The following is a 14,862-nucleotide window of genomic DNA, read 5'->3' as shown; positions in this document are numbered from 1 at the left end:
GGTGGCCTTTCTCTCCAGGCGAAGTCGCTGTCTTCTTTCTTGTGAGCTTCCGTTATAGAAGTCCTAACTCCCCACTTCTAATCTGCTTATTGTTTGAATGTTGAAAACGAGCAACTTCTTAAGCTGGGCATTGTGGCACATACCTTTGATCCCAGCACTCAAGAAGCAAAGGCAAGAGAATCTCTGAGCCCTGGGTTCGAGGCCAGCCTGGTCTACAGAGGGAGTTCCAGCAGAGAGAGAGAGAGAGAGAGAGAGAGAGAGAGAGAGAAATATCGAGCCAGGTGGCAGTGGCACACTCCTTTAATCCCAGTACTAGGGAGGCAAAGCCAGGCAGATCTCTTTGAGTTTGAGGCCAGCCTGGTCTACAGAGCAAGATTAGGACAGGAACTAAAACTATACAGAGAAACCCTGTCTCAAAAAAAAAGAAAAGAAAAGAAAAGAAAAAGAAAGAAACAAAGAAAGAAAAAGGAAATGGGCAACTTCTAAAGAAACCCATGTCTCTAAACTTGCTTGGTCAAGCATGCTAATTATATCCTGTGTCTGGGTTTATGGTCTCATACATGATATAATGCCCTGGGTTTGTGACATCTGCTTCTGTTGTTGCTCCAAAGCTATGCCTGCTCACTTCTGATTTCAAGTTGTTTCACAGTGGTTGAAAATCACCAAAGAGCAGGTTTGATGTACAGTAGGAAAGGGGACCAATGCCTTGGGAGTTGCATCTTAGACATACCCTGAAAACTCTCACTCTAGCTGAGCTTGCAGGTAAGGAGAGGTAATTTACCTTACAGAGGTAAACTGACTTATGAACTAAATGCTCAAAATATTTGTGTACTTCAATAGCTTCAGATAGGCAGGCTGGTTTAACAGTAGATCGCAAAAGAGCCAAACAGGGCAGGGGAGGAAGCAACTAACCCGTCTGGTATCTGGTGTCACCTAGTGGGTGTTTTATTTTGTTTTGTTTGTTTGGGGGGTTTGGCTTTGTTTTGTTGGTTTTTGAGACAGGGTTTCTCTGTGTAGCCCTGGTTGTCTTGGAATTTGCTCTGTAGACCAGGCTGGCCTTGAACTCACAGAGATATACCTGCCTCTGCTCCTGAATGCTAGGATTAAAGGCATGAGCCACCACAGCCCTGTACATAGTGGTTTTTCTACATGTTGATTTGTAATAGTAGTGTTGTTGCTCTGATTGTCAGTGAGAGCTCATCGACCTCAAAAGGCTCCCGTATTAATTAAGGCTACTCTGATGGGTACCTAGACATCCCGCTGACCAGAGTCAAACAGGATCACAGAAGATAAAGAGAAAAGAATTGAAAAGTACCCAGTGCCCTGATGATCTGAGAGAAACAAATAGGCAAAGAGGATCCTAGAAGCTGAGGTGGGAGGATGAGGAAGGGTACAGTGGAATTCAGGAAGTCTGAAGTGAAAGCCAGTTAAGTGAAACTTACAGCCTTGGGAGGCTGGGGAGAGATGGTCAGAGGCATTTACCCGGGATACTGGAGGAAACCCTCACACTATGAATAAGTTCCTGTTTCCTCATGGACCAGGAGACGTGGGCAAGGGCCTTAGTTTTGGTCTGTGAAAGAAACCATGAGAGAACTAAAGAGAGAGCTTCTTAAAGGGGATCAATTGAGAGGCGACTGAGGAGTATTTGACTTGCCTCCTAAGCAAGAGTACAGACTCCTTGTACAGTCCAGCAGGTGCTGACTGGGACACAGGACATGCCCTAAGAAGGCTTCATCACCCTGGGAACATTCTGGCTACTTTCAGGGCCATGGTATGTGACTGTAAGATCATAGCTGAGGTTGAGGATCCAGGATCTGGTCTGCAAGCCTGTATTCGGGGACTGTAAAGGCAAGATGTACTTTCTCACACATGGCGGGGTTAGAGTAAGAATTTAAATGAGTCATTTCTCATCTCTGGGCTGGAATTTCCTCCTCCACGGGCTGACAGAAAACTCATGAAGTCGTTAAAGAGTTAAATTAAGAGTTCAGGTGTCAAGGGGAGGGGGATAAAAAAAAAAAGAGTTCAGGTGTCAAAGTGCTTTGATACTGGTTTAACTGCTTTCCACCTCAGCCATTATCCTTTGTTTATCTGCATCTTCCTTAATAATCTGGGTCATGGGAATGCCTAGTGCTTCTGCATCATTTGGTGGAAATACATCCCAGACTTCTCTTAAGCCATGAGCAGCACCCCAGTGGCCTCAGAGTCCCTTTGGAAAAACTGGGGCTGCACCTTGTGTGGCAGAGAGCTCTCTTGCAGGTTATGAGGGATTCAGCTGGGTTCTCTTTCACAAGTATGAAAAGTAGCCATTAAAAATGTCTTCCAGATTCACCAGGGATGTAAGGAGATTGTGTTGTGGAGTTGTGAGCATGGCGATTTTCAGAGTAGCTACACCAAGATTAGGAAGTTTGGTCAACAGCCAGTGCCAGGCGGTTAAAGTCAGAACATCCTGCTGGCTGCATGGAAGGAGGCAGGACAAATGAGAGTGCTGGTGATCCTTCTAGAAAACTCATCTTCAGCTGCAATGTCTTCACCGTAAGGTCATTTAGTGGCAACAGGTGCTCTGTCTAATCAGAGCCCTCCTCGTGAATAGAGTTGGCATGGAATGCCCACAAAAGAGCCTGGTGCCACAGAGTCCATTTCACTTCCCTGGCACCCGTGGACCAGCACTGAGGAGTAGCTGCAGACCCAAACACTTCTAACAAAGACAGTAAAGGTGAAAGGAGGCTGGGTCCTAAGGACTCTCCCCAGCAAAGCCCTGGGCTACTTCCAAGACAAAGTCCAGTAGGTGGGAGGCCGAAATGGAGCCCTCTTCCTCCCCTGCAGTAGACAGAGGGGCCATTGAACCCAGTCACTGAGGACAGGCTGAGTCAGGAGCCTGTGTTCTGGTCCTAACATTGCCCATAGGCAGCTGTATAACTCTTAAGTGGGTCACTTAATCTGTGTCTCAGTTTCCATATCTTTCAAAGGGGAATAAGAAAGTGGCTTCCTCATAGCATTGCTAGGATAAACAAAGACACAAAGTGGAATCATCATGTAAAACCTGTGGAAATTTGTTTCATTTTAATTCATACAAAATATTATTTAGTAATGAGGTGCTAAAAATATCTGATATCCTCAAACTTCATACCTTTTATTCTGCCCTACTGCAGCTTACAAGTAATGAAACTCCTTCCAAATGGAAGCACCTTTCCTTAGGGCAGCAACCTCTCTACGACCCAATGCTCCCCGTGGCCCACGGTATCAGGCCCTTTTCTGGGAGCCTCAGACACGATGCCTTAGAAACACATCTTTGAAAATGTCAGACCATCCTCCTGACCCTTGCCCCAAACCTCAACATGGGCCCCAAGTCATGACTGTTCAGAATAAGAAGTTACAGTTCCCAGAGCCTTCAGTAAACCTTCGCCAACCTGTGGCCACCCAGAATGACCCCAGTGTCCCCTTGTTACTCAGAGAGCCCTAAAGCCACTCACACAGGCAACATAGTCTCTGTGCTTAACCGCAGTTCCCTCCCTCCCTCCATACTGTGGATAAGAACACGCCGCACCCCACCAAGTGAGAAGTAGTGCTTCCTGCATGGCTTTCCCACCACTCAAGCACTAGCAAGTCCCAGGCTTCCTGTTGAACTCTGGACACTGAAAATGGCTGCCTTGGCTCATCTTCTAATGTGGTTTCCATGGGAGAGCATCAGCAATTCAAAACAACACCCCCTCCTTTCCAGTATGTTCTTTATCCTATGCTCCCATTCCCAGGACCAAAACAGACCTGAGCCAAAGGACTTTCTCTGTCTCACCCCCTGTAATCAACCAGATACTGAATTCAAAGCTCTTGTCATCTGATAGTCCTTGAAATCTTGGCTTCCTCTTCCTTCCATGGCTAATTACCTCATTCAACTTTTCTCCTCCGCACTATTCTGTTCTCTCTTACCACTGATCTCTAGTTGAAGTGACCTTTCAAATTTAATTCAAGCCATATCCCTCCTAGCTGAAAAATCCTTCCGTCAACTACTCCATCCCCAATACCGAATCCCAATTCCAAGCATCATAGGTGAAGCCTTCCAATCACTCCCATTCCCAGGTGCACTCCTGTTCCTGTCAAGCCAGTTCATCTGAAACCCGTAAGAAAGCCCCGGGCTTTCTTTCAACTTCGACCTTCCAAGATTGCCATTCCTTCCGCTATATCCTTTCTCCCTCGACTAGCCCAACTTCTTCACATCTTAGTGTAAAATAAACTTCCATGAGGTCTCCTGTGAGCAGCCTCCTCTCCCAGAGGTAAGTCACACCTCAATGACTGCTGTAGTGTTCTGTCGTAACTTACTGTTGGAGAATGTTTATCTCTCACCAGACAGCAGCTCTACACTGAGATGGACCACCTTACACGCCAGTATGTATCGAGCACCTACAACATTTGAAATTCTAGGACATATGTGTGCATTTGTGTGAATGTGTATAAAATGTTAACATCAAATGAATAAATAAATGTATGAATTCGATGGCCCATATATAAGTAATTAAACAACTAAGATCTACAAAGGGCTTATTTATGGCACCTGTAGACCAAACCGTTTTCAACAGGGTAGGTAGGACAGAACAGGACTGGCACAGACAGAAGGCTACTAGTATCAGAGGTCTTCCCAGTCTGAGCGTCACCAGAAGCTTCCAGTCAGCATTTTATTTCTGCCACTGCTTCCTTTTCCAAACTCTTCTCAAAGACAGTGAGACAGCTTGTCTAAGCAGCACGGAGAAATGAGAGACTGCACCTGGAGCAACTAGCAGAACCAGGCTGCAAGCCAAGGGATACCGAGGGGCCGGTGGGCAAGCTTGGAGTTATAGACTCCACCAGAGGGATACTGAGGGGCCGGTGGGCAAACTTGGAGTTATAGATTCCGCCAGAGGGATACTGAGGGGCTGGTAGGCAAGCTTGGAGTTATAGACTCCAAACTAGGGCTTTAGAGACAGAACTTGGGGAAGGACCAGGAAGAGAGGCAGGCAATCAAAGGAACAGGGCCCTGGGGTGGAGAACATGGCACAGTGCTGAGAGCAGCTAGAAGGAAGACAGTGGAAAGGAAAAGAACACAGGAGGTAGCCAGCTCAGGAGTTGTGTGGGGCTGAGTCACTGCCAAGACCAATGAATGCCCCTAGCAAATGAGAAGGTGACTAGAACAAGAGGACTCTGATAGCTCATCTTCAAAGGATCTCCATATCTGTAGGTGCTCAACTGTCTCTGCAAGGACATCTCTGCAGACCATGTACCAGCCAATTCCACTGGATCTAATTGTAAAGCCAATAACTTCGGGTAGTGGGGAGCCACATAAAATATCCTCCCCCATTTACATTGAAAAAGCATAAAAGCTGTGCATTGGGTTCTTAAGTAAAGCTCAGCTCTTCTGGCAGGCATAGGGCCCTAGGCTTCATTTTCCTTAGCTACTTGGTGGTGATGCCCACCTTAGAGAGCCATTAGGAAGGCGAAGTTAGATCACAATCATAAAGTACCACACACCATTCTGACCACAGTAAACTCCTTCCCATCCCATCCCCTCTCCACTCTAAAGGAAGCACAGCAGGCCTGTGTGGGAGTGTGAAAGATGGGGAAAAACCTACACTGCTGACTCAGGAGGGAATAAGGCATGAGTCAGGGCTGGGCAGCATCCAGAGATGGAGCATCAGGGATGGAGATCCAGGTATGGACCATCCAGGGATAGAGCATCAGGGATGGAACAGGGACACACCTCCCTCACGCCATCACCCTCATCCAGGTGCCTGGATGACAGCAAGCCCCATGCTAGGCTATGTTAGTACCTTTCTCACCACATTTGGAGAGGAGTGCTGGGGGGTGCTGTCCACTGGGGGGACACTGTGAGGAGTTTCTTCCCCCGATGTCTGGGGCAAGGCGGCCGCAGAATTCTTGTCAAGGGGTAGAGCTGGCTTTGGGCCCTCAGATGCTGGTGGCTCCTCTGTAACCTAGAAAAGAAATAAGGACCTTGGATGGGTTTCCCACAGAGAGCAGCAGCAGGGGCTAAGGCCCACTGAGCCTTGCCCATGTCACTGTTTACACACCATAATAGATTAAGTTTTTCTCAAGAAGAAAAATAATCTTGGGTTGGGGAAATGGCAGAGTCAGTAGGGTGCCTGGCATACAAGCCGAAGACCTGAGTTCAGAGTCCCAGCATGCATATAGAACTTGGGGTGAAGCACTGCCTACAGCCCCCAGAGCTGAGGTAGTGGGCAGAGAAGGGCTCACTGGCCAGCTACCCTCGCCAATCTGTGAGCTCTCAATTTAATGAGAGAGCCTGTCTTAAAGACTAAGGCAGAGCGTTACCAAGGAAGATAGCTTGCCTCTATGTGCACATGCACACAAATGCATGTGCACCCTCATGTATACCGCCCAGACATCTATATACCCACACAAACATGTGCATACAACACACACACACATACACACACACACACACACACACACACACACACACACACACACACACACATCTAAACTCTTCCTGAAACTGTATCTTAACACCATAGTCTTAGGATAGAACCCAAACTAAGACTTCTGAGCTAACTCTGTGATATTCACGTTAACAATTCTAACACGTGGTTTTTGTTTGTTTGGCTGGTTGGCTGGCTAGTTGGGTAGCTGGTTGGTTAGTTTGGCTTTGATCTGAGTTTATTTCATTATTGCTATTGTTACAGTGCTAAGAATCAAACCAAGGGTCTTGTGCATGGTAGCAAGCACTCAACCTACCACTGAGACACCCTCAAATCTGTAACAGTTTATACTAATACTTAGCTGTGGTCCTCTATGAACACTGAATTCTGTTCTGCCATCATGGGGACTACTTTACATCTCTTTAAAGGAACTGAGCCTCAAGAGATGATGCCTGAAGCGTTATCTAAAGTCATCCATGATGACCCATGAATATGAAGCCTTATGTTTTATAATAAAAGTCTCTGGAGCCTCTTTGAAGATGTGTAATCATAGATTTAAAGGAGACACCACTGTGGAAAACGTGAGAAGGGATGGGGAAATAGGCTGGGACAAAAGATCTAGAAAAAAGGAAAATCAGGAACTATGAATAAGATGTGGAACAGCAAAGATCCAAAGATGCAAATGCACACAATCATCTTAAACAAGAAAAGAGGGAATCAGCATTCAGTACTCCAATATTCCCTAAGCCGAGATCAGAGCCTCTTCTGTGGCCTTAGAGACAAATCATCAGACCTGGGCCCTGGTCTTAGCTCCTCTTCTCAACACTGTACGGTCTCTAGGCAAACTGCTTGCCTCCAGCAACCTCACCGCACCTACAAGCTACAGATGGCACCACCTACAGAACACAGCTGTTAGCGTGATATACCGTATTTGTACATAAAACATATGTAGCTTTGCAGACATAAGATAAAGTTGAAATATTCCCTGGAGTGCTGTAAAAGTGCCAACAACAAGGTCTAATGCCACCTTCACTCTACTCCTTGAGCTCTCCCAATTCCCTACCAGGTATGCCTAAGTTCCCAGCAAGGGAGTTTGAAAGGCTACACAGATAGGAGAGATTGCCCGCCTTATCCTGGCCCTGGAAGGGGTCTAGCAACACTCTGATGGTACCGTCTATTGGGCTTGAGTAACATTGGTGCTCTCTGTGAATACATGAGAACCTGAGTTCAATCCTCCAGAACCCACATGAAAAAGCCAAGACTATCAGTGGAGACAGGTGGATCCCTGGGGCTTGGTGGCCAGCCAGTGGAGCCAAACTGGTGAGCTCCAAGTTCAGAAAGAGACTCTGTTCCCCACAAAAAAGGTGGAAAGCAACAGAGGAAGATGCCCGACATCAACCTCTAGCTTCTGCGTGGATTAACTCACTCTCCTCTCTCTCTTTTCTCCTCTCCTCTCTACCCCCCAGTACCTTTATGTTTTCAAAGGTACTATCTATGGACAAAATCCCCAATGTCACCCCAGGGCAGAGGGCTAAGCCAGGCCACTCTAAAGAACACTGAGCCCAGATAACTACAGAGACCATGTACTATATCCTCCACAGCTTTGCTGAGCGTGGAGATCAGGGCTAATGTGAGGGCTTAGACCACACTAAGACGAAGGAACCAGATGTTATATGCCCTGAGAAGTCCTGGGATGACGGCTCACCTGCAGGGTATCCTCCTGGCTCTGGGTCTGGACAGGTGCTGGCTGCCTCACGATGTAGTTGATCTGCCCCACAATGGTTTGCTGAAGATGCTGAGGAGACTTGGTCTGACTCAGCTGGAGGCTGGGCTGCTGAGCCTGCAGGAGAAGTTCCAAGTCCTTCTGCATCTCCTCCAGCTCAAACTTGTGGTGCATAATGTCCACGTTCTGTGAACAGGCAGGCCCAGGAGGGCTCTCATGCTGACTGGAAGCTAGGTGCTGGGAGGGAGGCAAGGGTGCGGGTGCATGCTGGGTGGGTGGAGGGGGTGGAGGAGGGGGTGGTGGCTGCTGCGGTGGCTGCTGTTGAAAGTGGCTGAGCTTCAGCTTCTGGTGGTGGCCCAGCTGAACTTGGATGGAGGGTGTCTGTATGGTGGGCTGGGCATGAGCTCCCGACTGAACGTCTTGCGGAGGGACGATGCACACAGGCTGGGAAATCAGCTGCTGTCCTGGCCGCTGGGATGTACTCTCCTGTTCTGCGGGAGGCGGTGGTGGTTCTAGCCAGGGCTGCAGCAGCTTTGGTGGATGAGGACTGCAGCCTAGCTCTTTCTCCCGGGGCAGCAGGGTGGAACACTGCAGTGACCCCAGCTGGTGGGACACCATTTCAGAGGGCTGCCGGAAACTATGAGCTGGGTGGATACTGGGTGGGGCAACCTGGCCTTTGAGGGAAGGTGAGACTGGGGAGCAGTGGGAACAGCAGACAGACGAGGAGCACAGTGCTGGAGGCTGGAACTTGTGTGAGGGGTGGCTGAGAGACTCCTGCTGAGCCATGGGGGCCTGGTGGCTCTGATAAAAGGAGGATGGCCCCTGTAAGCTCCCATAAGCAGCCGCAGCATCTGCCCGGGACAGCTGTCCACCCTCAGTGGTTATGCAGCCTGGAGATCGAGAACAGAGAGATTCCCAAAGGTTAAGATGCAGCTACTACCGTTCAGCAAACCCAGTCAGCCATGGAGATGAAGAACTTCTAGCCCTGACCTCCAAGACTCTGTCTAGAACGCTGCCAGGAACAACACCTGCAGGAGCTTGCTTTAGGGGGCTATGGGTATTTGAGGAATTGGGTCAGCTTTTACTAAATGACCAGGCTTTCTACCCGACTGGGAAATCTACCTGCTCTTTCCACTCCTTTTAGTCTAATAACCCAATGGAGACTCACTAAAAGAATGCACATGGGGTTGGGGAGGGAGTGTGTTGGAAAATAGCAAAGGGTACACAGTAAGACTCTAGGTACATATCTGGGAACTGTTGGGCAGTGTGATGGAAGATCCCATGCCAGGTCTACGCCAGACACCAGCACTGCCCTGGGGTTTCTGGGCCCTGCGGTGAGAACACCATACCGAGTGCTCTCTGTCTACCATTCCTTCACCCATTGCTCTGATGAAGCTGGCTTAGGAGACTGAGCTCCTTGAAGACAGAGGATGTGTCTGATTCACCTTTGGTCCAGCACCAGGACTCACCCAGGGCAACTGCTAAATTAAAGCAAACAGGAGGGGGCAGCAAAAACTCAATCTGGGACTGGGGATATAGTCCATTTGGTAGAGTGCTGGCCTAGCATGTGCAAAGTCCTGGGTTCGATCCCCAGAACCAGGAACTGCACACCTGCAACCCCAGCACTCAAAAGTGGAGGTGGAGCCAAGAGAGAGAGAAGTCCAAGGCCCTCTGTTATTTAGTGAATTGGAAGTCAGCCTAAGCTACATGAGACCTGTCCAGGCAAGTGAGCAAAAACACATCTAGTATCATTGATTTGCCAAGTTCAACGTTTTTTCAATGCGATTAACAGGCTAGAATCAAAGTGGCAGTGGGTAGTTAGTTCAACAAGCCCATTATGCTGTCAACACAAGCATATCTTCGTGTTGTCTACACTGCGTAGACTGGCTGACAGAAATTACAGCAGAGAAGAAAAGATGCACAAGGCCATTAATCTTCTGTCTGCACCTGAGCCCCAGAGAAGGAGTGGGTATCTTGTACCCACACATATATGCCCCATGTCACCACACAGACATGTTCACCTGAACTGTCATACAGCACTCAGAAGAGGAGGGTCACTGTCTCATCACCTCTCCAGCAATGAAGCCGAGTAAAAGGAGCAACATTCATGCAGAACAGGGAGCTAATGTTTCAGATGGTGCTGAGTCCCACACTGCCATTATTTGGCCCATCTTCCCCACCTCTACTCAAGAGAAGGTTTGATGGCTGACTCCATGATCACTGGCAGTCTCTGAGAGCACTTTCTCTTGGGCAGATGCTGGCCCATCTAGAAAGCACAGCAGATTGCCTATACTTATTCTTAGCTGACAGGCCAAAGGCCACAGCTCACCAAGGGAAGCCAGCTGCTTGGTCCAGAAGTTGGGCTCCCAGGTGAATCTGATACTCCAAGGAGAGCCAGGATCAGTGTTACAACTCGTCTCCAGCAGCCGCTGCATCTGGAACACAATCTGACAACAGTACCATTTATTTGGGCATCTGCCTGCGTGGCAAGTCCTACTTTCCAGTGCTTTGGGCAGGTTAAAGGGCCCCAATCTGTGTCCCTTGGACCTCTGGTCATCCTCCATAGTCTCAGTTCCCTGTCCCCTTCCAATCTTCCCAGCCAATGATCTTCCTCTTCCCTGGGCTCTAGAACCCTACATCCGTATCTCTTCCAGGCCTCAAGTGAGCCCCAGTCATCCTACCATCACCTCCTTTAAAAGCTGTGCAGACCTCAGAGCTGGCCAATGCTCTCCTCCCGACAGCATGTAAAGCCCTTTCCATCCTCCCCAGATGCCAGCTTCCTCTGCCAGGGCTCTCGTATACTGCCTTTCACCATGCTCCCATCACTCGGGGCTTTGCCAAGTATCCAATCACACCCTGCCATCATCTGGTTCTAGGTAACTAATGGCCCAAGTGACATCTTGACCTCTTAAGTCCTTGATTTTTTTTTTCAGTTTGGTTTGTTTTGGAGACAGGGTCTCACATATTCCAGGTCTTCTTCAAATCTATTACATACCCAAGGATGGCTTTGAACTTCTCATCTCCTGCATGCACCACCACAGCTGGATTATGGAGTACTAGGAATCAAAACCCAGGGCTTTGCACATGCTAGGTAAATACTCTACAATTGAGCTACATCCCCAGTTCCCATTTTTTATTCCTTTTGTTTGTTTTATTAGATTATATTTTAATTACAAAATTTCTCCCTTCCCTTTTCTCCCTCCAGATCTTCCCATGTACCCCTTCCTGCTCTCCTTCAAATTCATGGCTTCTTTTTTCATTGTTATTGCATGCATGTATGTATTTGTATATACATATATATTCCCAAATACAACCTGTTAAGTCCATATAATGTTACTTACACCATTATTGATTTCTTTAATGTCAATCAACTTCCACCTGTTTTCAGCTCAGTCCCTACACCTACATCCCATTCATCATCTGGACTCATTCTAATCATAAGGTCAAACTCCTACAACCTACTTCTTGATTATAAGGTGCTCCTACTTCCCTGGGACATGCTCTTCAATATCACTGAACTCTTCGAGTGCTACTCCAGTGGTTCACAGTCTTCCCAGTTTCCCATCATCTTCAGGTCCCATGTCCCTAGTGCCCTAAGTTTCTCCCCACCACCAGTTCCTAACTTGAGGTTAATCCAGCTATGCTAAAGCCTTGTTATTCAGCTATGTTCTCTAAGGCCACGAAGGTGAACACTAGCTTCGGGGGCTCCCTTGGAAGGTTCCCTCAGCCTCCCTTTTAGTTACTTCCTTTATCACCCTCCTCTTCCACTGCTAGGTCTTCCCTCTGCCATTTCACCCAAACGCTAACCTTCTATTGTCTACGACTTTGTAGTTTGCAGAGGATAAGAGACCACAAAAAGCAAATGCTCTAGGAACTGAGGGTGTAACTCAGTTAGTAGTGTTTGCCTAGTATACAGGAAGCCCTAGGTCCAACACCCAGTACTGCATAAACCCAGCATAGTGAGTGGTGTGTGCCTGTAATACCAGCATTTAGGGGAATCAAGTCATCCTGGGCTACATAGTGAGTTTCAGGCCAGGCTGGATCCTGTCTTAGAAATGACAAAAATCCAAACTCTCCAAACACAGATTCCCTTCACTTTGTACACTGAACTATATGCACTGCCCTCCTCCGAGGCCAGGCACCCTCTGGATCTCACTCTACCAGCTTTCCCAGGGTGCTCACTCCACCCACCCCTCTCTATTTTACTGTCAACCTCTCTCCCATAGGGAAGCGCAAATGTCTGCCAGACTTAGAAAAGAAAAGAAAGTCTCCTCCAGCTCTGCTTCATTCACAATTACTGGTCCCTTCTCACATCTACCTCTGCCCTCACCTCTGTGCTCACACTCATCTGGCTTCTATCCTCCTGCTCCACTGGAACTTCCTTGTAAGGTCACCAGGGACCTGTGGATGGCTGGGTTTGTAGTCCGGTCAGCACAGCCTTCAGTTTGAACTCCGCTGGCATGTGCACACTCTACTTCCTTGCCTCTCCTCTACACTCTAGCTGTGCTTCTCAGTCTTCTCTGTCTTCTCCTCTCTGGAGGAATAATGGCATCCCCTGGTTGCAGATTTGCTCTCCTCTCTCCACAGTGCTCCCATGGTGACTGCCCCAGTAATACCACCTCTTAATCTCCAGCTCTGACCCTTCTGACGTCCAAACCCATCTATCAAACTAGCGTTTTGGACATCTCTTTCTAGATGCCCTCCAGGCACCTTAGAGTCAATACAACCATCTCTCAAAACCTACCCTCCTCCAGCCCAGTGTGTTGTACTCAGGGGAAAGAGACAGGAAGGTCTCAAGTTTGAAGCCTGCATGAGCTACCTAGCAAGACCCTGTCAGAAAATGAAACCAACACTTCCCTCTAGGAATCAGTGATTCTCATGAGCCCAAGACGTCAAAATCCTCTTCAACCCCTGTTTTTCTCTGGCTCTCCCACTTGGCACCCAGTAACTAATTTTCCGTGAGATCTCTGAACACTGCCTGTGCCCAGGACAATATGTGAATGCACGAAAACAACAGGCGTTCCTGGTTGCGTTAGCAAGATCATTTCTGCACCTGGGTCCCTTGTGCTATAGGATTTGGCAGAACATGACATTCACTTACTAATCCAAAACCATGGCTGGGTCTGAAGAACTCAGGACCTGCTGTCTTACTTCTCTTCCCTCCTAAAAACATGCACTTCCAAGGGTAATCTCTCCCATTGTGATACAGGCTCTGTTCTGATCTGTTTTCAGACTAGCTGAAGGACCAGCTTCCTCTTACCAGTTCTTTGCTGAAAAGAAACGGGACGCTGGTTTTGCTGCAGACAGCCCAGTTGATGAAGTTCTGCACATGCTCAAACTGACGGTTGAGAACCATGATGCTCTGTAACTGCTGCTCCAGCTTCCGCTTTCTCTCGTTAGTAATGCCCTGGTACACAGAGAAAAGACAGAGTCCCTGGTGCTGTTCATGGACCTATCTGGGAAGTCTAGTGGCCATTGTGTATCAGTATGAACACCGATGGCCTCAGATAAGAGAACTTCTGAAAACAGCCTTGAGCTGTTTGCTGATGGACAGAGAAAAGGAGAAAAGAGGGTGAGAGATTTTACAGTACAAATGTGGAATGGTGATAAATGGAAAAACATGAATGAATGAATGTCTATATCTCTTGCATACAACTTTCTGAAGAAGGTGTAATTAGACTCTGTTTTAAGACTTCCCTGACGTAGTTAAGGATGGCAGCTACCTGAGAGACATTGCATCAGTGAGAGGTTGAACTCGTTTTCCAGCCCTTAACAAGCCACTCTCCCAAAATTAGACTAGAAATTTTGAAATACAGCATGCAACAAAATGCTGCAAAGATTGCGTATCTGAATCCTAGCTCTGGCTTCTGACCCAGGAAAGCACAGACTATATCACCTGATCCATCTGCATACACATACCTCAAGCTCCTCTATGAGTCCATTGGCCTGTTTGTTCAGCTCATTCATGAGGACCATCTTGGCCATTTTGATCTGGTTTTCCACCTTCCTATGCTGATGTTTCACTTCAAAAATCCTGGAGACATGATGGGACAAACACAGTGATCTCTCTCTGTTTGCTGGGAGACAGCAAACAGAAAGGCTGACAACTTGGAAGTTGCCTTGAGATCAGGGCCAAACAGGCATCAGAGAAAAAGAGGCCTTTCTCAGACCCATTCAGTATCCCTCCCAGACCCCTTGATCTAACTGGGCTTCCTCTAGGAAACCCCAAGTCCACAGCCAGGTTCAGCCAGTAGCTCACCAGGTGGCACAGTACTGTGGGATATATGGATATGATTGCATATGATGTATTGTCCAAAAGGAAGATGCTCCAAGAATAGGGAAAGAGAGCGTAGGTACAGAGACTGTGGCTTGTGAGGACTGAGGAGCGTGGGAAGTGGAGGGAAGTGATCAATAACATATAAGGGTTTCATCACTTTTAGGGGTGATGAAAATGTTCAATCGCACAGTTCTGTAAAATGCCAAAAACTAATGAATTACATATTTTAAAGGCTTTATTTTATTATATCTCATTAAAAATATTTAAAAGCAAAAGGTTATGGGCTTTGAAGTCACCACAGCCCTAGCTTCCAATTTGATTAGCCATGTTAGCACAGATAAGTCACCTAACCTCTCTGAACCTCTGCCTCCTCATCGATAAAATGGAGATAAGCCTTGACTGGAGGAATTATAATAACTGAACAAAATAGTGCATGTTTC

The 14,862-nt window shown here is 47.6% G+C and overlaps 1 protein-coding gene across 1 annotated transcript in view; it reads right to left on the bottom strand.

Annotated features, from left to right (window-relative positions):
- Nucleotides 1–14,862, bottom strand: part of Trim66 (tripartite motif containing 66) — a 69,094-nt gene that overhangs the window by 17,261 nt on the left and 36,971 nt on the right. Inside the window, 5 exon segments of the mRNA XM_028894585.2 lie at nt 5,796–5,957; nt 8,128–9,035; nt 10,475–10,592; nt 13,406–13,552; nt 14,065–14,179. Of these exon segments, the coding sequence (XP_028750418.1) occupies nt 5,796–5,957; nt 8,128–9,035; nt 10,475–10,592; nt 13,406–13,552; nt 14,065–14,179 (1,450 nt within the window).

The sequence above is a fragment of the Peromyscus leucopus genome, chromosome 1, assembly GCF_004664715.2.
Source record: "Peromyscus leucopus breed LL Stock chromosome 1, UCI_PerLeu_2.1, whole genome shotgun sequence".
In the NCBI taxonomy this organism is placed as follows: domain Eukaryota; kingdom Metazoa; phylum Chordata; class Mammalia; order Rodentia; family Cricetidae; genus Peromyscus; species Peromyscus leucopus.
Note: the sequence above shows the minus strand (reverse complement) of the source record. Positions and strands in the feature narration are given on the sequence as shown.